Here is a 26,630-nt window from a genome sequence, read left to right as displayed (position 1 = left end):
CGGGCGTAACCTTTTTATCCAGTAAATTGACTTTGAAAAATCTAGCAGTTATAGATGCTTACAAAATTCAAGCAGAGGATCAGAGGTTTGAGTCGTCATTAGTAAAACTCAACGCTATTGCTTACTTATAGAGTAAAATTTTAGTCTACTAAAACAATATCGTATATAATAATTTACCCGATAAATGCCAACCTTGATAAGAATCGTTGCCATCACTTACTAGGTAAGATTCTTGGTCATTTGCATCAACTTCAATGGTAGAGAGCGGCGGTAGGGAATTTAAAATTATAAGGATGAAAATTATAATTTTAAAATTATAAAAACAAAAATAGTACTTTTCAACAAACCGTAAGGACTGAAAACGTAATTTACTCTTGTTTTAAACAACTTTTTGTTTTTCTCCTAATTGCATCATCCATTTCGGTTGCGGATAATCTTATGGTAATTTTGACCGGGTGAAGAGAAAACCCGACTACTTGTTCTTCCTTAGAACTCACTCATTACGACCAACTTCATCTTTTCCACCAGCTCCACCTTCCAATTCTCCACTGATTCTTCTTCATAATCCATCTATATGTTCAGGTAGAACTTGGGGATCATCGCCGTTGATACTCCTTAGATTACAATCCACGCAACAACAAAGGATGAAATTGGGCAGGCAACAACACCAACAAGAACATCAGCGTTTGACCACTTCAATTAGGAGTAAGGCTGCTCATTTTGTGACTGATCTTACCACAGTTCTTCTTAATCCAATATCTGACAAACCCTCATCCAATCCCTCACCTCGCACTGTAAGTTCTTTACTCTCTCTTGATTCTTCTTGGATTTCCTTTTTCGGGTTTGTTGAAGTTGCTTTACTTTTTCTCTGTAATTTGATTATTTCGATCACGGTGAGTTCTGTTCTTGATCGTTGATTTGAAATCCTGTTTAGTGCTTGTAGGGGTTTATCGATTTGGTGTTTGTTTGGCTATTCTTGGACCGTTTGATTTTTGGGGCCTATCTTGTTTTGTGAATGTGCGATTTAACTTCATTTGTTAATTTAGATGAAATTTTATCGTTATAGAGAAATTCATACAGCTTTAGGATTAGGGTTTTGGTTCCCTTTTATACTTGCCAATGACCTACAATGCTTTTTAACCCATGGAACTCCAAATTGGTTTGGAAGTATGTTTGATCTCAAAGATGGCTGACAAGTAAATACTAAACTGATTATTCTAATAATTATTTATAGAAAGAAATGCGAGAGGATTCTTGCTGGCCATTAAATGACTGACAGTTTCCTTCATCTTTCTTTTATCCTCTCCCATTCTACAGAGATTTTCTGAGACAATTATCGGATATAACTTTTGGGTTGCTCTGCCAGACTTGGGATCATGTGAGCCCAATTTCTGTGAGACAACATAAATAACACTGAACATTTACAGCAAAACACCGTGAAGGTAAACCTTCATTGATTCTGCTGTGAATTTTCGGTGTTTTTCGTATCTTTACAATGTTTTACTGTGAAGTTTCTATATTATTTTATGGCCTCATAGGTCTCACAAAAACATGATGGTCTCACGTGAACCCAACCCTGCGCTGCCATATATAGAAATGTTTGAGAACATGGAACCGACTATTTCATGTATTATTCACGTTGAAAGAGGGAATCACAAAAGAACTTTATAAGTCATATGTATTTCAAAATCGTTGAGATGTTTTTATGGGCTTAATTCCAGTTAAAACAATGAGTTTTTCATTCTAAGCTATTAAGATGGTGAAAAATCAGGACAAAGCATCTTCTATTTCTTTTTGTATGTAAAGTGAATCATATTGTTCCATATATATTTCCCTTGTGTTCATTTGTGTAAAATGTAAACCCTGCAATTCTTCTGTAGAGTGAGAAGAGGAGTAGAATGATGGGAGAGCTGGTGAGGATTTTAATTGGGGCGAATGAGTCTTATGTTGTTTATTATTTAGGTAATTGTAAATAGATACGAACTTTCAAAAATCTACATGTTAGTCGTTTCAACTTTTGAACAAATGACATTACATTACAAACCAAAAGGGGTTCAAGGGTTAACAATTATATTTCTAGGTGGATAGCTATTTAAGGGACTTTTTCTGCAAGTTTCTCATAAAACTAGACCGGGGTCCTCCTAGACTTAATGGTGTTGTGTTCAAGCTTTATGGGAGACAATTTGACTGGTTAAAAGAAATCGATTGTCAAAGATGTAGTGTCATTTCGTTTTTCTACACTGTGCAATCATTAAATGCTTAGAAGAGACATATTCTTGATGCACACACACACATGCATATATATATATATATATATATATATATATATATATATATATATATATATAACGAAGGATCGTGTGAGAAGGGAAGTTATGTTGAGAAGCGTAAGAAGAGATCTGAACCCTTGATCACTTTTAATATCATGCCCACCCATGAATTGCGCTTTAGAAGGGAATTTATCTGGTGCATTTCAGTGCACCTCATTAGTGTTGACATTCAATTAGGATTGATCCAAGGGTGGAGATCTCTTTTTACGTTTCTTACCATAACTTTCTTTCTCACCAGAACTCAACCTTATATATATGGTCAGGTTCAGGGGAAAACTGCAAAAAATGAAAAACTGAGGAACACCTGGTAACTGTCCGTTCATTTGGACGGTATGCACATATGCATACAAGTAATTTGTTAGCAATTTGTCCGGTAGCACATGTGCATAAAAACCAAGAAACAACTTCAGTTACTTGTATGTACATGTGCGTACCATGCAGATGAATGGTTACCAGTGTGTTCCTTAGTCTTTCATTTTTTAGGGTTTCCCCCTAAACCTAATCTCAACCTTTGATTTTGAACTTAGAGGCGGTTATCAAATCAATTGAAGATGCTGTTGATATACTGGGTTCGTTTGCTTTGGCTTGGTTTATTGTAAATTTGTTGCTCAACTCTACCATATCTATAGAGATGTTTATTTGTTTTTGCTAGGGAGATGCGAGTAGTGAACCAAGGAGAAATACACAACAATGTAGCTCAGAGGAAGATGTCCCGGTGTTGGTTGATGGTCCAGATACTTCCTCTTTCACCGCATTTCTCTATTCATTTTTGTCCCCGGGAAGATCAGGAAATGAGTCTGAGTATGCCGGATGGAATGAGAACAGAAATGATGCACCATCCACAAACGTTTTGTTAAAAGAAAATAGCGGAAAGAAAGGTCTTTTCTCTAGGGGGAAACAGTCACTTGGCAAGGCTCTCTCTCAGGCTGCTAGGTTTGGTGGGTATCGGTCCCATGCCTCTGGGAAGGTAAACACCGAATCCAAGATTGATGACACGAAAGAAACGACCTCTCAATTTGGCACTGATTTGGGGGTTCCTGTGGAAAGTCCGAGTGAGCCTTTTCCGTGTGATAAACTTCCAAAAATGTCAGAACCTTCACAGCTTATGACCGAAGATACACGAAGTGCTCTTTATGTTGCACTCCCTTCTCTCAGTCAAGGAAAGAAATGGGTCTTACTATACAGGTATAACACAATATTCTTCATATATTTCGGTTTTCACAATATTCTTCATATATTTTTGGTGGTATGGAAGTTTTTGCGATTTCATAATGTTCTTCATATATTTCTGTTTATATATGCAGTACGTGGAGGCATGGTATATCTTTGTCAACTTTATATAGAAGAAGCAATCTTTGCCCCGGGCTGAGCCTGCTGGTAATGCCTTGAGTTCTTTAGACATATTGACTTCTTATTTGCATGGCCCTAACCTATAGTAGCAAAATGGGTGGGTCTGGCTGGTCAGGTAGTGGGTCAAAATGGGTGAATATATAGGGCAGGTTAAAACGGGTTAGGCTGAAAATTTCAGGTCGTTGGAGATCGTAAAGGTGCGGTTTTTGGTGGTTTAATTGAGGCACCCTTGAGACCATCAACAAAGAAGAGATACCAGGTATGCTTAATTTTCCTTACTATTGAATGTTGATTGAGACCTTTCTCCCCTTTTCAATCACTGCTGACTACCATACAGGGATCAAATAAAACGTTTGTTTTTACAAATACATCTGGTCGTCCTGTTATATTTCGTCCAACAGGTACGTTTTCTTCCTCTAGATTACATAAGCCTATTCATTAAAAGTCAACTTACCCTGTTAACTTCGATGATAATAGTGAGGTGAGTATGGGTGAATTGCATCTTTTGATGAAACTAATAGAATATTTATTCATGTGTGAATATGGGTGTTTAATTACAAACACTTGTATATGGAATGCCATAAATTTTTGCATATTTCACATACATGTACTTATCTTTCTGATATTTCTTCACCTTGAAAACCACTTAGCTTCATGCGGATTTTATAGCAATAGGTGGTTAAGAACCAATATGGTGCTGCTTTGTATTTGGGTTCTTTTAGTAGGGTGCGTTTCTTTTGAACCCAAGAAATCGTTTACCATGTTAAGTAGGAGTCTCTCCGAGCCATGAAAACTACAAATGATCGCCATTTGTGGGATGCTTAGTATTAATTGCAACGATCACTTTTTTGTTTAATTTTCAGCTTAAGTACTTAGTGTAGCTGATTGCTCGTATATGTATCAGGTATGAATCGCTACTTCACTCTTTGCTCAACTGAGTATTTAGCACTTGGTGGGGGAAGTCATTTTGCAATGTATCTTGATAGTGATTTGTACGAGTCTTGTTCCCTTGCTATCTTTGACCTTTTCAACGACCTACATTTCTTAGCCATTCGGCAATTTATGTTTCATTTTTCAGATTGAACGGATCAAGTTTGGCCTCAGAAACGTATGGTAACTCTTGTTTGTCACACACTGAAGAGTTCGAAGTGAGAGAAATTGAGGTGCTCTCTCTCTCTCTCTCTTTCGCTTTCACGGTCTAATTACAAATAGTATGCATTGGAAGTTCAATTTAGTCCTTTGAGTTCGTTTAGCAAAATGCTGCCCGAATATATGTATGTATGTATATATGTGTGTGTATATATATATATATATATATATATATATATGCATGTACATATATAGATGAAGGATCGTGTGCGAATATGAGTTATGGTGAGAAGAGTAAGAAGGGATCTAATCCACGGGAATTGATCCAGTGCACCTCGGTGCACCACATTAGTGTTGATCTCCAATTAGGATTGATCTAAGGGTGGAGATCCCTTTTTACCTTTCTCATCATAACTTCAATTCTCACTGGAACCCAACTTTGTACACACACACATATATATAGCCATAGGTTATTCTGAGAAGTGGTAAATATTTGAGAAGCAAAGAAGTGATCCTAGCCACTGTCAAGATCAGATTTGACTGGTCAAGAATTGCGGCTTTGACTAGTCAAAATCTGCGGCTATGCTGAAAATAGAGGGGGTAGTTTTGTAATTTTTACAAGTAGGTAACAAACGGGTTCATATGTGAACCCATGTGATTCATATATGAAGTATATGTTCATATGTGAACTCGTGTAATTCACATATGAACCCGTGTGATTCAGATATGAACTAATTAACTGATTCACATATGAATTAATTAAGTAATTCACATATGAAACCGTGGGTTCATATGTGAATCAGTTAAAATTTTCACATGTGAACTAATTAACGGGTTCACCTATGAACATGTATTTCATATGTGAATCACATGTTTGCCGCCTATTTGTAAAAGTTTCGAAACTACCCTTCTATCTTCCACATATCCATGTGATGAATTATCCGGTGCTTCACAATCAAAGCCGCAAATGTTAACTAGATGAAATGGGAATGAAGGGCTAGGATCTTCTTTACTTCTCAACTACTAACCACTTCTCAAATGAACCATATATATATATATATATATATATATATACACGTACATATATATATGTATATAATAATATTAAAGACAGATCTGCAAATTAGATTGGTTGAACATCTGAAATCTACCCAAGTAAAAGAATCAGAGAACAAGAAAGATTCGTCTTTATTAAGTTCCAATAAAACAAACAAAAATTCCAATCTTTTACCCTGACAACGTTTACACGATATAAAAAGTAACCTTCTAAATACACAATTGAAGATGATGTAAAAAATTACAATCTTCACACAATATAACATGACGTATATGCATGTATTTTCACTTGTTATCACCTGTTTGTGTACATATATGTATGCATGTCTGTATGTGTTTGTGCATGTATATGCGTATGTGTATGTGTGTATGCATGTATGTATGTGTCATGTATTTTGAACGTGTTTCAGTTGTGGGGGTTTGTATACGCTTCAGAGTACGAAGATGTGATATCTATGTTGCGAACAGAGGCACCGGGGATTTGCCGTTGGTAGCGTAACACCACAAGATGGCCTTCATTTTGTATATATTTTTGACAACTTTGATGTCTTCCATTTGCTAGCAACTTGTTTGGTTTCAAATATGAGCTACTTAAAAAAAAACCATGGCTTTCTATTATATGGAAGAAAAAATAACTTCATTTTGTATATATTTCTAACTCGTTGCGCTTTAAAACAATCGGTTTGGAATATACTTTCAGGTTTTCATTTTGAGACTTTTAGTTTATTGAACAATAATATAAAAATAACTATAACTGATATGATTAATAATAATTCTAAATAATTAATATTAATTAATAATTTTTAAATAATATTAATTACTATTTATTAATAATTAATATTACCGGTAAACTTAACACTATCATTTACTTACCGGATAAAATTTTAGTCCACCAAAATGGTATCATATGCAACAATTTACCCGGTAAGCGCTTATCATGGTAAGAGTCGTCGCCCTCACATACCGGGTAAGACTCTTGGTCCTTGTCTCGCTTTTATTGGGTAAAATTTTTGATCCTTACTATATTCATCTGGTAAGATAATATGATTTGGTGTTCACTTACCCAAGTAAGTGTTTGGTAAACGGTCCCTAAATTTCAATTTTGAGGCTAAATATAAACTTCACAAACACAACTCTTCTATAATTGCTACAATAATCCCTCATATACTCATTCTAAGTGAATTAATTGTTTAACCAAACATAATATCATATACCAAAATTATAATGATGTAAAACATATTCACGTTCATAACTTTCTTTAAAAGCAAAATTTGAATGACTGTTGATTAAAATCTATATAGTGATTGCTTCGTATGTATTTGTGTACATATAAATATACAAACATGCATGTATATAGATATATACAAACCCGTATCCGACAACGTTTTTGCTAATTGAATTTAAAGGACTGAACCATACTTCCATTACATGCTATGTTTAATTACAAAGTGCAAGAAGAAAACGAGAGATAGAACCTCAGTTTCCTTCACTTCGAACTCTTCAGTGTGCGACAAACAAGAGTTACGATATGTTTTTGTGGACAAACTTGACTCGTTCAATCTAAAGTACGTAAATCGTCGAATTGTGAAGTGATTAAGGTCTTCAAAAGGAAAAGATAGCAAGGGAGAAAGATCCATACAAATCATTATCAAGATACATTGCAAAATGAGTACCTTATCACCAAATGCTAGTTGAGCACATACTCAAGTAGTGACTGGTAATTGCTAAATACACGTGTAATTGGTTATACAAGCATTTAAGCTCAAAACTTGTCCAAAAACATATCATCATAATCAGTGGCGGATTCAAGATTTTTGTCTAACTAAAGGCCCACAAAGTCGTCCGACGTGTTTTTAACCTAATTACACTGTTTCGAGAGATTTTTAAAGGTTTTTGGGTTGATTTTGAGGAACTTTTTTAGTGTTTTTGTCGATTTCGAAAGACTTTTTTGATTTTTTTATTGATTTCAAAAGACCTTTTTGGTTTTTTTTATTGATTTCTAGTGTTGTGGGGTCCCTTGCAAAAATTTAGTGGGGGGTAGAAGGTAAAAGCTGTAAATTTTTTATTTTTAACCCTAGTAATTTTTTAATTTTTTTAATGGGGTCCCATCTCCCTACTTACCATGTAAGTCTGCCTCAGCGACGGATCCATAATTTTTTTTAAATGGTGGCACCATTTGACTATAAGAGAATAATATAGGGAATTTTTTTTCAAACAATGACATCATTTAACTATAACAAACAAATATATAGATTTTTTTCTTCAAATGGTGACACAATTTGACTAAGAAAATGACACTAACCACATTCAAACTCGGGTCTGGATTGGATAAAAGTTTTACAAACCAACTCTACTAAAGAAAATTTGTTCTCATTGTAGTTTGAAAATACATACAGTAGCACACAACAAATTAATACGGTTGCACCTTTCACAAATCTATTTTTTTTATCCTTCGACAGAGGAATAATACGGTGGCATGTGCCACCCGTATGCACCACTATAGGTCCATCCATGGTCTGCCCCTGATTGTAGTTAACATAAGACATCTGAAATTAACATTCAATGTAGTTTTTATGGCACAAAAATACTTCTACTTAACATGGTAAATCAAATCTTGTATTCAAAAGAGACATGCCCGACTAAAAGAACCTAAAAACGAAACAACACCAAATTGGTTCTCGACCTCCTATTACTATAGAACTCGCCTAAGGCGAGGTCTAGAGGCGAACCTAGGATATTTGTTGAGTGGTGCAACTTTAAGGTGGATCAGAGGTTCTCAAAGTCGTCCAATATACTTTAGCCAAATTCCACATATTCGACGGATTTGTTCTGGTTGATTTTGACGGGCTTTCTCAGTTTTTTATTAACGTCCCTTGTATTTTATAATATTCTAGAGCACCTCTCAAAGTTCAACGTGTGCATCTTTCACACCCTATAAAATTCTACTTGTGAAAATCAGTTGAGCGTTTGAACGAAATGACAAAATCCCACTGGAACCTTCATAGGTCCGCCCATGGCTAAGTTGCCAATGCTCGTGGGATTGCCTTGGCTTCAAACGCTAATAACGGAGGTTATGTCATCGTGAATACTTGACATGAATTCAAACATTGACATAAGTCAACATCGACACTTGTCAATTAAGAAGTGTTTAACTGTTTATCACACATATTTCTAATTCTTTAGACCAGATTTTGAAAAGTAATCAAGGATTTATTGCAACGAAACTTCTCTTATAAGGCATCTATACAGTTAACTAGAATCAGCGAGAGAGGAAGGGAGTTTTTCGATAGCCTACCAAAAAATGGGAAAGGTTTTCCAATGACAAAAAGAGATAAAAATCTCTAATCTTATCTGCAACTGATTTGATAACCGTTTAAAAATTTCAAAATAGACAAAATTAAGAGCCGAGATTGGTTTGTATTTTATATGATCTGTAAAAATTAGGAGGAATAAAAATCCCCTTGTGGCTACGGAGGTTCAAATGCGGTGACTCCGGATTATCTGCAAAGCAGGTGGTCGCCCTGAGAGTCGGCTCGCATAGCGAATTGGATATCCAGATTAATCAAAAAAAAATTAGATGGTCTGTGATACGGCTCATATAACCACTTCCTTGATTTCAATATAAGAGATTTTGTTATGTTTTTGTTGAAAATCTGATCCGTTAAGAGGCAAGGTCATTCAGAGTGTTTGTTTTTTTTTTTAATTTTTTAGAGGCACTTATGTCTTATTTTCCTCTTATTTGATAATAGGTAAACCAACATCTTATTTGCCACTTATTGTTCTTCAAATCCTCAACAACGGCGTTTCTCAATCGATTAACCTTAATCGATCATTTCTCTCAATCGATCCTTACTAAATCAATCATCACATTTCTCAATTAATGTATGTTAATAGGATGTAGATGTGTTAAACACCGTTAATGATATATTTTCGTTTAAATGAATGTTAATTATATAATTTAGATATAAATTTCATAATGATGATGAATAAATATGTGAAATTGTATAAATTTATCTATAAATTCAACACTATAAATTTTAATGAGTATAATAGACAATTCAGACGTTTATTAGTTTACAAAAACAAACAGTTTTATTGATTTAGATTTCAGACTTCAGCATCACCTCTTATAAATCATAAATGAAATAAGAATTCAGACTTCAACACCTCTTAAAAAACAAACGCCACCTTAGAGTTTTAGGTGTTAAGTAATGCTGAAGTTTGAAGTCTTATTTCACTTCTGATTAATAAGAAGTGACGTTGAAGTCTGAAACCAGAATCAACAACATTATTTGTTTTTCTCAACAATAAATGGCTGAATTTGTTTAAATTGTCTATTTTACTCAAAATTATAGTGTTGGATTTATAAATAAATTTACACAATTTCATATATTTATTCATAATCATCACGGAATTTGCATCTATATTATATAATTAGCATTAATTTAAACGAAAATATGCGGTTGACAGTATATAACACATTGAAATCCTATTAAAATAAAGCAATTGAGAGAGATGAGTATGATTTGGTAAGGATCGATTGAAAGAAATGATTGATTAAGGTTAATCAATTGAGAAAACGTCGTTGTTGAGAGTTTGAAGAACAATAAGAGGTAAAATAAGCGATTGGTTTATCTCTTACCATATAAGAGAACAATAAGACATAAGAGCCTCTGAAAAACTGGAAAAAACAAACAGTCTGAATGACACTAACTCTTAACGAATCAAACATAAGAGGCTGATAAAAAGTTCTTTTTTTAAGAAAACAAACAAGACTTTACTTTTCTATAAATGTTGTACTTTGTTTTATTATGAAATTAAGCAGAAAATTGTTCCAAACTTTGGTCTATTTGAAGTTGATATTCTCGAATCAGTGTCTATTGACGTGTATTTAAAATCTTCTACATAGAGTCCCTTTCTTTTGTTAACCAATAAATTAGTGTTAACTATATGAACTAATCTAGACCGTTCATCTATTAAATGAACGAACGAGAGATGTCAGTGGCAATTTGGTAACTATTTAGAAGTTCAAACGCGTAAATTGGGATGAAACGTGGACGAACCTTGGTGAACAAGGGTAAAAAAGGTAAAACGACATTGCATCTCAAGAACGGAAACAATCTCGTTTCCTGGAAAATCTTCGACACCGTAGCTAATCCACATCAAATCTGGAACTCGTGGGCACGATTCTTTGTGAACATCTATCTTAATACCAATCAAATCTTGCATCACCAAAAAGTGGAATTCCTGTCGACAACAGACGACAGTGAAGTAGTTGAACGATTACCCTCTTCTAAGATGGAACAACGGAAGAAAGAGCTTGATGCAGAAGGGTCCAGAAAAAGGCTAGCGATAGACGATGAAGGTAAATATTCAAATCATAATATGTGTTCATATATGAACATTAGAGTACATAATATATGTTTATAGGTGAACAAGGTATATAATATGTTTTGTATCCTGAAACTCCCTTAATCATTAAGAGTCTTGATTTTATTGTACACAGTTACCAAACAATTATATTTCATTTAACATTATATCATGAGAGTCTCTTAATCATTTTGACCATTTAATCATTCTGTACCAAACCATTCAGCAATTGCCAATCAGCCTCTAAATCACGACCGGTCTCTCTATATATTTATGACCTATTTAAAACCCTTTTGATTGAGGGCAAATAAGTAAGGCAGGCACGAAAGCATGAGAGAGAGGGGTTTGACCTTGGCGTCTAGTTGGCGGTTTCTTCTCCCATTCATATGTATATATATATGACCCGATTGAAAATCAAACCCACCGCACCGTTTTTTGATTCATCTTATCTCTCCTCCCATTTTCTCTGACATTTCAGTTTTCACCAAAACTTTCACTCAAAGATTGAGATCTGATCGGCGATTTCAAGCAATTCACTCATGGCGGTGGTGTCACCCCTTGCCAAATACAAGTTGGTATTTTTGGGAGATCAATCCGTCGGCAAAACCAGCATCATCACCAGATTCATGTACGACAAATTCGATACCACCTATCAGGTATAAATGATTCAGCCGGCTTCTGGTTATGATGTTTAATCATTTTTTTTGTGCTAATCAGATGTGGATGTTGTTTGCATATGAGGTTCGGTTGAAATTTGGTTATGGATCCGGCTCCTTGTTTATAATTGATGTTAGAATGATGAAATCGTGTATATCTAGGTTTTGCACTGTCGGTAACATACTCACCAAACTAGTAAGCAATCATTATGTCAAGCTCCCAATCGTGTTTATCATGATCCACTTAGTTGCATTAATGATCACGTCAGATGATTAGCCGATCCAACTCAAATTTTGACCCATTTACAAGATGTAGGAGATCCTAGTGATCTTATAATGTCGGAGGCAAAGGAAACTGCAAGAAGATGAAAGTAGATAAAGCACTCAAGCCTCATAGAATTCTAACATCAGGTATTGCCGATAATAGACTGTTTATTGATGAGGTTGAGTAGCGTGTCAATGCAATGTTGGATGTTTGGAGAAACAATTTCAAACATAAGGGTTTATAGATTAATTTAGAATAAAGCTGAGGATATGAAGTGCAACCTCGTCATTGCTGATTTGCAAACATTTAAGATAGAGAAATTGTTGAGGATGTTAGTGGTAAGATAAGAGTGGAGTGGATGAGATGGTGACATGCCTCGATGATCATGTGATGTTTAAAGTTTCAACCGACTGAACTGAGCCTAAAAGTAAGTTCTACAGGATAGCGGAAGATCTGCTATGACTTGCATGACACAATATTATTGTTTCACCAAAAGATAACACACATTCAAGATGAGTATATAAGAATGTTGATATTGAGATGGATATGTGGCCACACAATATGGGCTAGAAGTGAGGGTGTATGGAGAAAGTTAGGTGTAACTGATTGAGAAGCTGCTGAAACACCATCATTTGGGTGGTCTGCTGAAACACCATCATTTGGATGGTCTCCAACATGGATGTCTTTGTGTACCGGTTAGAAGAGGAGACTGTACCAATAGGATCTGCTAGAGAGATATATGCCAGCCAAGATGGACATGGCAATGAGAGATTTGCATGGCTGATGTATTCCGAAGGAGTTGGCCTTAGTAAGGGTACCTTGAAGGACATCATTCACTTACTTGGAACCAAGGGGTTCACCTGTTGATATTTGGCACCATTATGGCATTGCCTGCTCAAACAAGCTTTGGATGAACTCATTGTTGTTGTAGCCATATGAGTTTTCATATCAGTAAACTGGTTTGGACATGATATTAGACTGTACTCTTATATCTCTTACCGAAGGTTTTGGTTTTCTCAACTCCTTTTTTTTAAACCTTTAAGCATATTCATGAAGTTCACACTACTAGGAAAAACAAATCACAAAAATGCAAAGAGATCAGGTTAGAGAGATAGAGCCTTAACTGCGTACGCGGATTTATCTAATTACTCCCTTAAAAGTTCATTTGCTGCCTGCCTTCAAGCCTGGATTGGGGGAAGAGGCCGGGCCAGTCCTAAGATTTTTGATCCCCTGTGCGAAAATAATAAAATATACCCCTAACCCTATTTTTTTAAGCCAATGAAACAACGAAACATGCGATATTTTAAAAAGTTTAGAACCTATTCAAGCTAAGTATCTCATCTCCATGTTGATTTTTATTAATTATAATAAAAAAATACAATGAGGGGAACATAAAAACCAAAACCCCGAATACAAAATATAAATGATAAAAGGATAAATCCTAGATTAAGATCGTGCTTCATTCTTTTCTAGTTTTCCCTTTTCCAAATTAAAATTAGCAAAATAGAAACTTTATTTTAATATACGGGACTTAAAAGACAAAGAAATCTATAATTAGTTTTTAACTAAGATAGTAAATTGCATCCAAGTTACTGTTATAGTAAGCAAAAACTAAAAGTAAAAAATTACAGGTTTAATGACTAAAGGCTAAGGGGTTATCTGTTGGTAACTTAATAAGTTTAATGAAACTAACACCTTATTAGCTCAACTATGCATGATTGTTTCGTAGTGGCTTAATGATATAGAAAGTGACTTATTTAATAAGCTTCCAGGGGGAGCTTTATATAGAAAGCCAATTTTTTTTTCCAAACATGTCCCTTCCAACTAAAAAACGCTTCTTACATCTGCGAAAAAACTCTCTCAAACAAAAACTTTTCCAACTTTCCAACTTTTTCCAATGATGTGCATTCAGTATTCATCACTATTAGACTTGGATCTGTTTTTATAGTTAAAAGTTCAATTGTCCAATTCCCAAATTATTAAACCCAAAACTAGTAATAAATGACAACTTGATGCCCCTTTAGGCTTTGATGCCCTGTGCAGCCGCACGGGCTGCATGTGGGCGCTGTTTTGATGCAGTCGCAAAGGCCAATAGCTTACTTCAGTCAAGCTTCACCAACTGGAGGAAAGTTTAAGTGCGTCTATGAGCGCGAATTGATGGCTATCATGTTGGCTGTCAAAAAGTGGAAACATTATCTTTTGGGAAGACACTTCATTGTTAAGTCGGATCAACGTAGTCTTAAACGCATATTAGAATAGAGGGAGGTGGCTACGGCGTATCATAAATGGCTAATCAAACTCATTGGGCTTCTCGATCCAGTTCAAACCGGGAAAAGATAATGCGGCTACAAATGCTTTATCTAGAAGACCCCATGACCCAACCTTAATGGAATTACTTACTTTTCAGTAGGGCCGTAAACAAGCTGAACATTCAGCAAACCGTTCGTGAATCGTTCGGCGGGAAGTTCGTTTATTTAATAAATGAACGAACATGAACAATTTTTTTTGTTCATTTAGTTAAACGAACGAACATGAACAAGAGTCTTGTTCGTTCAGTTATGTTCGTGAACGTTGGTTTATATATTAAATTTAATATATAATATTTTATTTATTTAGTTTGAATTCAAATAATATTTATTTAAGTTTTAACTTTTTAGAATTTATTTGGATTTAAATTTTATCATCATTTTGTCTTATTTGAAATTTTTATCTTTTCATCGTTTATGTTCGTTTAGGCCTGTTCGTTTATGTTCGTTTAGACCAGTTCGTTTATGTTCGTTCGTTTACGTTCGTTTAGACCCGTTCGTTTATGTTCGTTCGTTTACGTTCGTTTAGNGTTCGTTTATGTTCGTTCGTTTACGTTCGTTTAGACCCGTTCGTTTATGTTCGTTCGTTTACGTTCGTTTAGCATGTTAACGAACGAACATAAACGAACACGAACACAAAGATTTTCGTCCGTTTACTGTTCGTGTTCGTTCATTTGTTCGGTTAAGTTAAAAAAACAAACATGAACAAGCCTCTGTTCGTGCTCGTTCGGTTCGTTTAAAGCCCTATTTTTCAAGGATGGGACATCACTCGATTGATTGAATAAGTAAACCAAGACCCTAAGTGTAAAGCCCGCATTGATGCTTTAAATGTTGGTCCGGCTGCCCCAAACCTATTTCAGGTGTGAGACAATTTGTTACTCCGGCATGGTATGCTCGTAATTCCGAGCAAATCTCCCATCATTACCCAGTTACTTATGGAATTCCATGATGGAGCCATTGGGGGTCATGCGGGGTCCTTAAAACCTTACAACGACTTAAAGCCGAATTTTGGTGGGAAGGAATGAAGTCGGCTGTCCATAAATATGTAGTTGCTTGTGTGACTTGTCAACGTAATAAAAGCTCGACAATGATGCAGACCGGTTTACTACAATCTTTGGATATTCCATAGCAGGTTTGGGAAGATTTATCCGTGGATTTTGTAGAAGGATTACTTGTTTCCGAGGCTCTAACTCTTTATTAGTGGTGGTTGATTGGCTGAGTAAATTCAGCCACTTTATAGCTCTTAAACACCCCTTCACAACATCTAAAGTAACGGGCATTTTTGTGAAGGAGATCGTGCGTCTTCACGTGGTGCCAAGGTCTACAGTTTCGGACCAAGATAAAGTCTTCCTTAGCCATTTTTGGTAGGAACTTTGGCAATTACAGGAAACTAAACTTAGATTTAGCACGACTTACCACCCTTAGAGTGATGGGCAAACTGAAGTGGTGAACCGTGGAATTGAGACTTACGTTGTTTCATCGGAGCACAACCACGAAAGTGGGTTACCTGGCTGCCATGGGCTGAGTACTCTTACAATACCTTGTTCCATACGTCCTCCCACACCACCCCGTTCAAGATATTGTGTGGTCGCGATCCTCCCAAAATAACCCCGTATGCGGATATGAAGGTCTCTAATTCTAATGTGGATCAAATGCTGTTAGAAAGGGATAGAATGTTGTCGGAGCTACGTACCCATTTACTCCAAGTTCAACAAAGAATGCGAGCATCGGCGGATAAACATCAAAGGAATGTGGAGCTGTCGGTTGGACAATGGGTATTTTTAAAGACACGACCATATCGACAAACGTCTTTGGCTACTCACCGAAATGTTAAGTTAGCCCCTCGTTTTTATGGGCCTTTTCTTGCCACCGAACGTATTGGTAAGGTGGCTTACCATATACAGTTGCTCGAGGGGAGTAGCATCCACCCTGTTTTTCATGTGTCTCAAGTCTCAACTGAAAGAAGCTGTTGGTGATCATGGAACACATACACCTCTGCCCGCAGCACTTAAAGATAAATGGGAGCTGCAATAGAATCAGAAAATCTGAAAGGTAGTCGATATCATAACAATAATGACATCAAGGTCCTTCTTGGTTGGCGGGGATCACAGAGTTTGAAGACACGTGGGAGTCATACATGGATGTGTGTAAGCAGTTTCCAACATTCCACCTCGAGGAAAAGGTGAGTAATTGGGGGGATGGAGGATTGATAAGCCTCCAATTACGAAAGTATATTCGAGGAGGGGTCCAATGATAAATAAAGAGTAAAGTCGAGGGGGTAATTCTGGAAATATAATAAAGAAGGCAATGAGAATGGTATATATCAGGTGCGTGGTTTTGGCGGGGGATTTCATTCAGATTTTGTGTGATCTTTTTGATCGTGTAGGAGAGAAATGGGCTCTCGAATTTCCATCTAGTTTTTCTTCGATTTTTCATTGTAATCAGTCCAGTTTTGCCATTAATACGATTGCAATCGTTTGGGTCTATCAGAGACTTGGCCTCTAGAAAGCCAGAGAAGCCATTGTAAACCTTCTATAGAGAGTGTAATCTTCCAAATTCTCTATCAATATGATGAATGTTCATCATAGTGGTTGCTTTATTGTGCTTGGATTTTCATCTACTTGTTACTAAGCCCTTTATTTCTGCATTTGTTGATTGTGGTTGAACTTGCAGTTGGATCTCGATTGTTTGGGACTTACGGGATCATTTGTGGTCTGTTTTGGTGAGTATACAACCCTTAAAGTAAGATTACGGGTAATTCCGTGGAGGATAACCTGAAGCCAACAGTGGGTACCTTATAATTCATGAACGAGCCTTATAGTTGTGATACCATGGAAACAATAACAGTACACGAGAAGATGATTTTCACTCTTTCTTATTATTTTCTTCAAGAGAGTATAATACAATTTAAATAGAAAAGGCAGAAAAGATAATTAGGAACAACTAGATATCTCTCATAATTAAGATTGACAAAATCTCTACCATAATTCATAATTCTAGGATATTGACTTCCCAAACTTATTGACACATATCAGGAAATCTATTTATATTCCCTGCTGGCTACACCATCTAAATCAGACAATTGGCTACTTGTTACAACCTCTAAATCAGCCTGGCTTTGACTTCTTATTCACACAACCCCTTCCCTTGGGTGCTTGTCACATTGTTATTGGTAAATGGTAATAGAGGACTAGTGAAACAAACATGTACCAACACGTGCACACACATACACTATTTCATAATACAATACAGATCATCTGCCTTAAGGATACAATTGTTTTAGGTACATATATTTGATTGTTATTTAGATGATTTGAACAGCTCATGGTCCTCATTATTCTGGACTAGCCTTCATCTGCTAGTGCTTCTCTGTATATTATCTTGCCCTGCATCCTTTATCCTGAATTGTATTGTGTTTCACTCGAAAGTTTGATTCTTTTACAGCATTTTTAATGCCTTTAGATCTCATTCTTACATTATTATTTATGTTAACTGCAGGCCACCATCGGCATCGATTTCTTGTCTAAAACAATGTACCTTGAAGATAGAACAGTTCGGTTGCAGCTTTGGTAAGCTCACATGTGTTTTAGGCGTTTTTTTTTCCTACTTTAACCTATCCAATTATTATGTGTATAACAGTCAATATCCTTCCATATAGTAATATACAACATGTATAGGAGACTGTAGAAAAATATTGGCAAGAACTTGGAACTGATAATTTCATGAAAGTTCCTGTTGAAGTTTGGTTTTTAACAGTGTTTCTAAGATGCTGTGTTGCTGTTGCACCTAGTATTATGGCGGTTTCTTATTGTATGAATCTGTCTACTATCGTAGTTACCCCATGTGAACTAAAATGATATGGTGGTAGTAGGTTGAATGGTGCTTATAATGTGATTCAAAAGCGAATGGAGAAAATTTAATAAAAGGGACCAAGTAATTGAGGCTACAGAGATTCAGTTAATAACATGGCCCATAGATTGAAGAATTTTAAGATACATTTCCCAATATGTTATTTCATTTACATTGTTTTCTGCTTAAATTTCATCTCATAACATCTCAGGGATACAGCTGGCCAGGAGAGATTTAGGAGTCTCATTCCAAGTTATATAAGAGATTCATCGGTTGCGGTAATTGTCTATGATGTTGCCAGTAAGTAGCACCCTGCTTAAAGAGTTGTAGATGATCTTGTTGGCGGCAGTTTTTCGCTGCTGTGCTAGTCCATTTGTTTAACTGGTTCACCTTTTACTGCATTTCCCATAAGGGGGATCTTTCTCTTTTCTTTTTTCCCGCCTTCCATGTTTTCTAATGACTAGTGTCACAATATTTTCTTTCTCGTTTTAAAAACTTTGAAACCAGACTCTTGAACCAGTGCATTTCCCATGTCAGAGATTGAGAGGGCTTTCAGACCATTGGGAATTGCTCAAATTATACATGCTTTTCACTTTTCACACTTATACATGCTTAAAAGAATTTGAGCTGGCATCCCAAAAAAGCTTTATGACGTTATTCAAAACACTAGATGTTGCATTCTCACTGCATTTATTGATTGAACACGGTGCTATACTTGCATAAAAACGCCTCGAACATGTATTCCTCTATCTTCGCACCTTTCTATAAGTTACATTTGTTGGTTTTCAGATCGACAGTCATTTTTGAACACTTTAAAGTGGATAGAGGAAGTACGTACTGAGCGAGGCAGCGATGTGATTATAGTCCTTGTTGGGAACAAAACTGATCTTGTTGACAAAAGGTTTGACATTAACTGTTTATCAGCTTAATTTATCCTTTTAAGATGTCGGTTTTCATAAGACTAGTCATATATCCAACTTTTATCTGCAGTCTTGTTTACTTCTCAGTATTTATGATACTGGTAATTCTCTTTTTGCCGCATCAGAGATGGTAGTTTTCTTTGTTTATTTTCATTGTTTGACGGAGATGTGTCTTTGGTGGTGAAACAGGCAAGTTTCAATTGAAGAAGGAGACGGCAAGGCTCGTGAATTCGGGGTCATGTTTGTAGAAACCAGTGCAAAAGCTGGATTTAACATTAAGGTAGCATACTCACAATCTTATTGTTTTCCTTTTAAAATTCCTAACTAATAAGTACCTTTTATACCCTCCTATAACCAACAGTGTGTATATTTTATAATTGAGCACATCCCTGTAGATTAGGAATGTAGTTATGATTGTTTCCGAATTACAGCAGTGTGTAAATATTGTGTCCTGTCCCATGAAAATCCCTCGGTAACAATACTAAATTTCCTACACCCCACCAATTAAAATCACCTTCTTGATGCTCACCGGTCATTAGTTTATGCTAAAATGTATGCTGCTTCTGGAGCATCTTCTTCAAATATTTGTTTGGATAAGGTCACTAGTTTGCCAAAAACACTAACAATTTTCTTGTAAATTCGAGTCATTCCATGCACATTTTTAGGAGTTACTTCGATTCTTAGCCATCACCCTTCAGCATTCCTTTGTCACCTTCAAAGCTTTTCTATTTTCTGTTTCTCTCCTCTTTCAAGACTTCTATCACCAATTTCTTGTTATCCTCTTCTTAGCATACAACTAGGCATTCACGACACTCATCCGTCTTCATTTTCAATGGCTAGATGTTTGCTTCAGCTAATTTACCATGCTCTTTTCTTGCTATTTTTAATTCCATCCCTTGATACCATGATTCTATCTAGCTCCTCTCTTAGGGGAGGTAAGACACCCCCTGATTATTTGTTCTTTGTGTTTTCCTGGTACTTTTGTAGGTTCAATATTTTATTCTCCTAATCTCATTTGTATCTTGGTCAGAACTAAAAATACTCTTAACCTAGCTGTTCATTATTTGTATCTCATTTGTATCCTGGATGTTCTCTATTAGCATACCATATGACATCAAATCTCACATGATTGTGAATTGTTATCCCTCCCGTATCTTCATATCTGCCGATTTTTTTCCTTAATACGGTTTTGGTCATGATGAAGACTACTTATCTCACCTACATTCTCCGCATGTTTTTCCTGAAGTTTGTTGTCTGAGTTTCATGTTTGGAAAAATAGATGAAAACCTTTTTCTTTTTTTCTTTCTTTCTAGAGAACCGTGAGTGTCTGGGCCAGCTTGCGTGCACCTCGACTAACCCCACAAGTTAACAGGCTGACAAACCTCCAGTGGCCTTGAGGGGACCAAACCCAAGGTCTTACCGGTTGAGTGACACCAAGGTTGAAATCCTTATGTTCTTCTTGGTGCCATTATTGTTCACTTCCTTGTTGGATGATCTGCCAATACAAACAACTTCTGCAACAGCTGATCTTGACTTGTTCCCTTTAGAGAAGGTGAGGTCAAAGTCAAAGAAAGGAAAATACACACACCCTGTTAGCTAATTTTGAGTCTTGAATCCATAATAATCAGGTTAAGTACTAGTTGGGCCAATGGTCATGCCACAGACAGCGTTGACTTCTTACCACCTTCCTTTCATATATATATATATATATATATATAGAGAGAGAGAGAGAGAGGAGGTGGTTTCATTTACAAACCCAACCATTAGTACAGATCATACAAACCCAACCATTAGTACAAATATACAAACCAGTCTCAACTGTTCATCTAGTCTAATGAATATCTCAACTGTTTCCTAATATAAAGCGTTAGCATAATATATGAGCGGTGGTAATCTTTCATAAATATCCAAATCATAATAAAGAAACTCATCATTTCTATAAATATCTCAATTAATTGGTTTGTATGAATTGTACTAATGGTTGGGTTTGCAAAAGATCTCTCCTCTATACATCATATCATAATATATCTCTTAGATGATCATTAGGATAATCATCATTTTAGTGTTGGTCAAATTACTTTCTTTCTGCCAGAAGGTAAGCCCAGGGGCACAAAAATCAAAGGTGGTTGGAAGTGGCAAGTGGCCAAGTACACAAAGCTTATACTAGATTAGCCAAAAACCTTTTTACTTGATTACAGTTTCTCCTGTAAATCTGGTTGCATTATTTTAGCTTCTCTTGAGAACTTGAGGAAAGTTAGTGGGAAAGATTGGTTTGGGGGGAAGCGGAATTCGGAGAAGTCGGTGTGAGACAGAGGGAAGGGTAGCGCGATGGCAGTTAGGTTAACCAAGCGTTAACTTTAGATACAGTGATGTCTTAGTATTCCCTACTTATCATGTCCATTATTATATCTACTTGTGCGACATTCCTTCTGTACACACTATTCTTAGTTTTTTTTATACTAGTAGTTGTCGGTATTGTGCTTTGTGTATCTGTGTTTGTTTTAACCTATTTGCCTCACTTTTGTCCATGTTATCTTTAATCTAATAGCATATCCGTTAATTGATTGCACGCACGCACACTTGCACAAAGTGGGGTCTTCATGAAAACCACCTCTCGACCCTTTAGGGTAGAGTACATCCTACCTGCAGACCTTACTTAAGCATGAGATTTATTGGGTTCGGTTTCACTTGAGGAAATTAAATTGGAGGGTAACGAGGGAATTTATTTATTTATGATTTGCAGCCTTTATTCCGAAAGATTGCAGCTGCGTTGCCAGGGATGGAGACTCTTTCGTCAACGAAACAAGAAGACATGGTTGATGTGAATTTGAAATCTTCATCAAATACGAACCAGTCAGATCAGCAAGGCGGAGGCTGCGCATGCTAATCGTCATCGATCATATTCACTTCACTTGTATTAATGATTTGATTTTTAAACCTATTAATTTTCTTGCTCCATTATTTTTTCCAGAAATTCGAATTTTGTGCTTTCAAATGACACATCTTTGTGCCTCAGGTTATATGGATTAGAGTTTCCCTTTTAACAGGTTAATCTAAAAGTCAATGGCTGATGCTGCACTTCGGTTGACTCGGAGCAAGAGAATCTACAAATGAGCAAAATTTATTTCAATTAAAATTTTATGTTAAAATTCTTATATAAGTATCGTGAGAAGGTAATAAGGGGAGGTCCATACGTAAATCATTAATATATATATATATATATATATATATATATGAACCAATGTTACAGATTATTCTTATGGATTGATGTATACATATTCAAATGGATTTTTTCAATATTTTTTATATAAACATTTTTTTAACCTTTCATTATCTTTTTTATTAGCACATAATTTGGAGAGCAGGTGTGTAGTTGTGGATTGCACGAGTTAATTCCTGAGTCGGTCAGTGAGTGATGTGAGTTTGGCGAGTTGGACTCGTAGTAACTGTTTCAGCTTGATACGGTGGTACTTATGATTTCTGTTCATGATTTTTTTCAATGTAAATGGAGTTATTGCATCTACTTAACCAGTCTATTAAGTTGTTTCTTTTTTCTTCTCTTAGAAAAATAAAATCGAAAAAGAATAATACTTGTAGAGGCCATTGGAACATTGCAATTGTGTCATTTGGATTGTTAAACTATAAAAAGTGCAAAAAGGCTTCTAAGTACCTCTTTGTTAGTGGTTTAATGAATTTAATTAGACTCACAGCTTATTCGGTTATCTGTACATGACTGTTTGGTAATAGCGTAATGATATAGAAAGTGGTTTATTTACCAATTTTTTTAAGAAAAAGCTTTATGCAGAAAGTCAAGTTTTTTTTTCCTTCCAAATTTGCCCTTCCCAATTAAAAACAACACTCATGTTATCTATAAAAAAATTCTTCCATATAAAAACATTCTCAATTTGCATATACATATTAATCCATACATACAGCTCTATCCATACATGACTTAATGAAAAACTAATCAAACGAACCCCTAACTACTTAATCTTGTTTGTTTACATTAAATCGGACTAAAAATTAATGGACACAAATATTTTGATTCATATTTTGTTTAGCGACAAAAAATAAAATTGCAAATTTCAATTACTTCAATTTGTATATATTTTTTATTGGTTAATCACAATATAAAATTACATGTATAAATAAAAAACCAAAAGAGAGAAAGAAATAAGAATGATAAGTGACCGTACGCTCATTTGTCATACATATTCATATCGATTGACGGAACCCAAACGAGACGCTTCAACCATCAATATTACATCGTTAAATTGCTTGATAATAATTTTTATTTCTATTTAAAAAAAAGTTATAAGCTAATTTGATACTCAAAAGAACAAATTAACTGATAACTAATCATTATACGTCAAATATTTTTAAAAAATACGTACAAATATGTTTTCACCTCGCCTGACATGCATGGAATTTTGTCACCAAACTAATTAACGAGAATATTTAATTAATTGGTTAATCAAATTCGAAAAAGTATTCAATATTACCGATTTAACAAGTTATAACGGTCTTATTTTGTACACAACCTTTGTATTTAACACAAAATACAAGTTAATGTCACAACAAACCTACACATTCAGGCAAAATGATCACAAAATCTGCTGTAATACTGTAATGAGGCTCAAAAGCATGATATATATATATATATATATATATATATATAATTATAGTGAAGTTGCAAGAAATTAGAATACAATAATATGGATGAAAGAAAATGTCATATAGCAATGTATCCTTGGTTTGCACTTGGCCACCTTACACCTTATATACACATAGCCAACATGTTAGCCAAAAAGGGTCATATGATCTCCTTCCTGGTCCCTACAAACACACAATACAAGCTTGAGCCATTTAACCATCATCCAAACCTCATCTCCTTTGTGCCGATCACGGTCCCACATGTCGAAGGTCTCCCTCTCGGCGCCGAGACCACTTCGGATGTCCCATCATCGTTACACCCTCTCATCATGACTGCCATGGATAAAACCGAGAAAGTTGTTGAACGTCTGCTGCAAGATCTTATGGTTGATGTTGTTTTCTTCGATTTGGCTCATTGGATTCCGAACGTTTGTCGTCGAATACGGGTCAAGTCGGTGAACTATTGTGTAATTAGTCCGGTAACTGTTGCTTATGTCTTCTCTCCGGCACGACAAACTGATTGGAGCAAGGTATCATCGTTATAGAAATTGGTGAGATTATAATGTAAATATTTATACGACCAAAAATTAGGAGCACTACATCAAATTTGGTTTTATAGGATGACAAACATATTTAAATTTTCAAATCACTGTCTTATGAGAATTAGGTTTATAAGAACAAATATTTGTGCATCATATGTAAATGTGCTATAATAAGTTGATAGAGGAAGGATCATGCGAGAAGTTAAACATTTTGCGAGAAGACCAGAAGTTTCAATATCATATATGATTGCACTCCTTTGAGTGTATTCAATCGTATGTGATTAAGCGTCTATGTGTTTTTGATGCAACGTGTGTTTTAACCATATATGATTAAGCTTGTGTATCATGCGTGCAATCATATATGATATTAAAACTTCTCCCCTTCTCGTAATATGTTTAGTTTCTCGTTTAAACTTGGCCCGCGACGTAAGTTGTGCCAAAAGGTCGTTGGTGTCACTGATTTAGTATCACATGGGTATCATATATATATATATATATATGATGGATTATAGTATCACATCAAGAAGACCCTTATCACATGTGATAATACACGCGAGGAGGTGCGGGAAACTTGGCCTACGACCTAGGTCACACCAAAGGTCATTCACGTCTTCGATTTAGTATCACATGTGTATCATATGCGAATAGACTAATAGTATCACATCTGATTGATTATAGTAAAAGTTTTTGTGTTTTTCGGAAAGTGCCCAAATATTTGTAACGGTAGATGTTTGGACCAATTTGTATCTGTCCCGACTAATTTCACGAGTCCCTGAAGATGATAATAAGGAAATTTCACTTACGATCTTCAGAAGAGACTTAGAACTGACAACCTGATTTTTAATTTGTTTAGGGCATAAGCGAGTTCGATCTTATGCATCCTCCCGCTGGTTTTCCGTTGTCCTCAATCAAGTTCCACGCCCACGAAGCTCGCGATTTCACGTCTCGATCCAACATGAAATTTGGAGGCGATATAACTCTTATAGAGCGTGCGTATATCGGCTTAAGCCTGTCCGATGCTTTAGCGTACAATGCATCTCGAGAACTAGAAGGACCCTTCAGCGACTACCTACGAACACAATTTCACAAGCCGGTTTTACTCAGTGGCCCAATGGTGACCGATCTACCATCCACCACACTAACCGAAAATCTATCAAGTTGGCTCGATAGATACAACCCTGGTTCGGTGATTTACTGTGCATTCGGAAGCGAGTGTGCTCTAACCCCAGCTCAATTTCAAGAACTCTTGCTGGGACTGGAGCTCACACGAATGCCGTTCTTGGCTGCACTGAAATCACCTGTGGGTATGAACTCAATCGATGATGCAATCCCGGAAGGATTACTAGAACGACTCGAAGGAAGAGGGTTGGTTTACGGCGGATGGGTTCAGCAAAACCTAATCTTGCAACACGGGTCCGTTGGATGCTTTGTTACGCACTGCGGTTGGGGTTCGTTGAGCGAGGCGTTGGTTAACAAGTGTCGATTGGTGCTGTTACCGAATGGCGGAGATCAGGTCATAAATTCGAGGATAATGAGTGAAGTTTATGGGGTTGGGATTGAAGTGCAGAAAGGAGAAGAAGATGGGGTGTTCATAAAAATGGATGTATTTGAAGCAGTGAAGAAGGTGATGGATGAAGATGGTGAAGTTGGGAAAGAAGTGAAAGATAAACATGAAAGGATAAGGGAGTTTTTAGTGAATAAAGAGGTGAAATCTGCATACATAGATAGCTTCAGTCATGAGCTCCAAGATTTTCTAGAATCATATCATGAAGATTGAATTCAGAATTAAGCCGATGGTTGTAGGTTCAAACCCGAAGGTTCGTAAATATCATCTGTATCTATCGAACCCGATCGATAGGTTTGAGATTTTTCTTCTGGGTGTTTCTTAATTAGTTTGTTTCCGGTTACCTCGGTACTTTTTAACATTTTTGAACTAGCTTATCAAGTGGTTTTTGTCGATCGTGATTAATTAGTTCATCAGCTAGTTCTCGTTATAACAAAATTGGCTTTATAGGACGTTCACAATGTCCTAATAAAAACTTTATAGGAGTTTATAGGTCCAAACTAAAAAACATCATATCTAGAAGTGTTACAATAGTTTTATAAGATGTTTTAAGGTGATTCAACCAATTTTTAGATGTTTTTAAAATAAAATGTCGTATTAACTATTTGAAAAGTTGTACTACAAAAAACTAGGTTTTTAGGTCACTTCTCAAAAATGTCTTATAAATTGAGCTAACACAG

The 26,630-nt window shown here is 35.8% G+C and overlaps 3 protein-coding genes across 3 annotated transcripts; all 3 read left to right on the top strand.

Annotated features, from left to right (window-relative positions):
* Window positions 1-455: 455 nt before the first annotated feature.
* LOC112501470 lies at window positions 456-6,474 on the top strand. Its single transcript, XM_025105114.1, has 8 exons — window positions 456-794; window positions 2,983-3,515; window positions 3,635-3,707; window positions 3,859-3,939; window positions 4,018-4,081; window positions 4,585-4,672; window positions 4,759-4,843; window positions 6,236-6,474. Exons 1-8 carry the CDS (start codon window positions 645-647, stop codon window positions 6,317-6,319), a joined length of 1,158 nt encoding a protein of 385 aa, XP_024960882.1. The 5' UTR covers window positions 456-644; the 3' UTR covers window positions 6,320-6,474.
* Window positions 6,475-11,550: 5,076 nt separating this feature from the next.
* Window positions 11,551-22,268, top strand: LOC112515233 (ras-related protein RABH1e-like). The gene is made up of 6 exons (XM_025121919.1): window positions 11,551-11,851; window positions 17,921-17,991; window positions 18,483-18,571; window positions 19,061-19,172; window positions 19,381-19,471; window positions 21,935-22,268. The coding sequence occupies exons 1-6, from the start codon at window positions 11,735-11,737 to the stop codon at window positions 22,076-22,078; spliced, it is 624 nt and encodes a 207-aa protein (XP_024977687.1). The 5' UTR covers window positions 11,551-11,734; the 3' UTR covers window positions 22,079-22,268.
* A 1,665-nt stretch (window positions 22,269-23,933) lies between these two features.
* Window positions 23,934-26,163, top strand: LOC112522431 (anthocyanidin 3-O-glucoside 2''-O-glucosyltransferase-like). The gene is made up of 2 exons (XM_025131574.1): window positions 23,934-24,374; window positions 25,240-26,163. The coding sequence occupies exons 1-2, from the start codon at window positions 23,934-23,936 to the stop codon at window positions 26,161-26,163; spliced, it is 1,365 nt and encodes a 454-aa protein (XP_024987342.1).
* Window positions 26,164-26,630: the final 467 nt, after the last annotated feature.

This window comes from Cynara cardunculus (assembly GCF_001531365.2).
Source record: "Cynara cardunculus var. scolymus isolate 2C chromosome LG 1, CcrdV1, whole genome shotgun sequence".
Lineage (NCBI taxonomy): Eukaryota > Viridiplantae > Streptophyta > Magnoliopsida > Asterales > Asteraceae > Cynara > Cynara cardunculus.
This window is presented reverse-complemented; position numbering and strand designations above follow the sequence as displayed.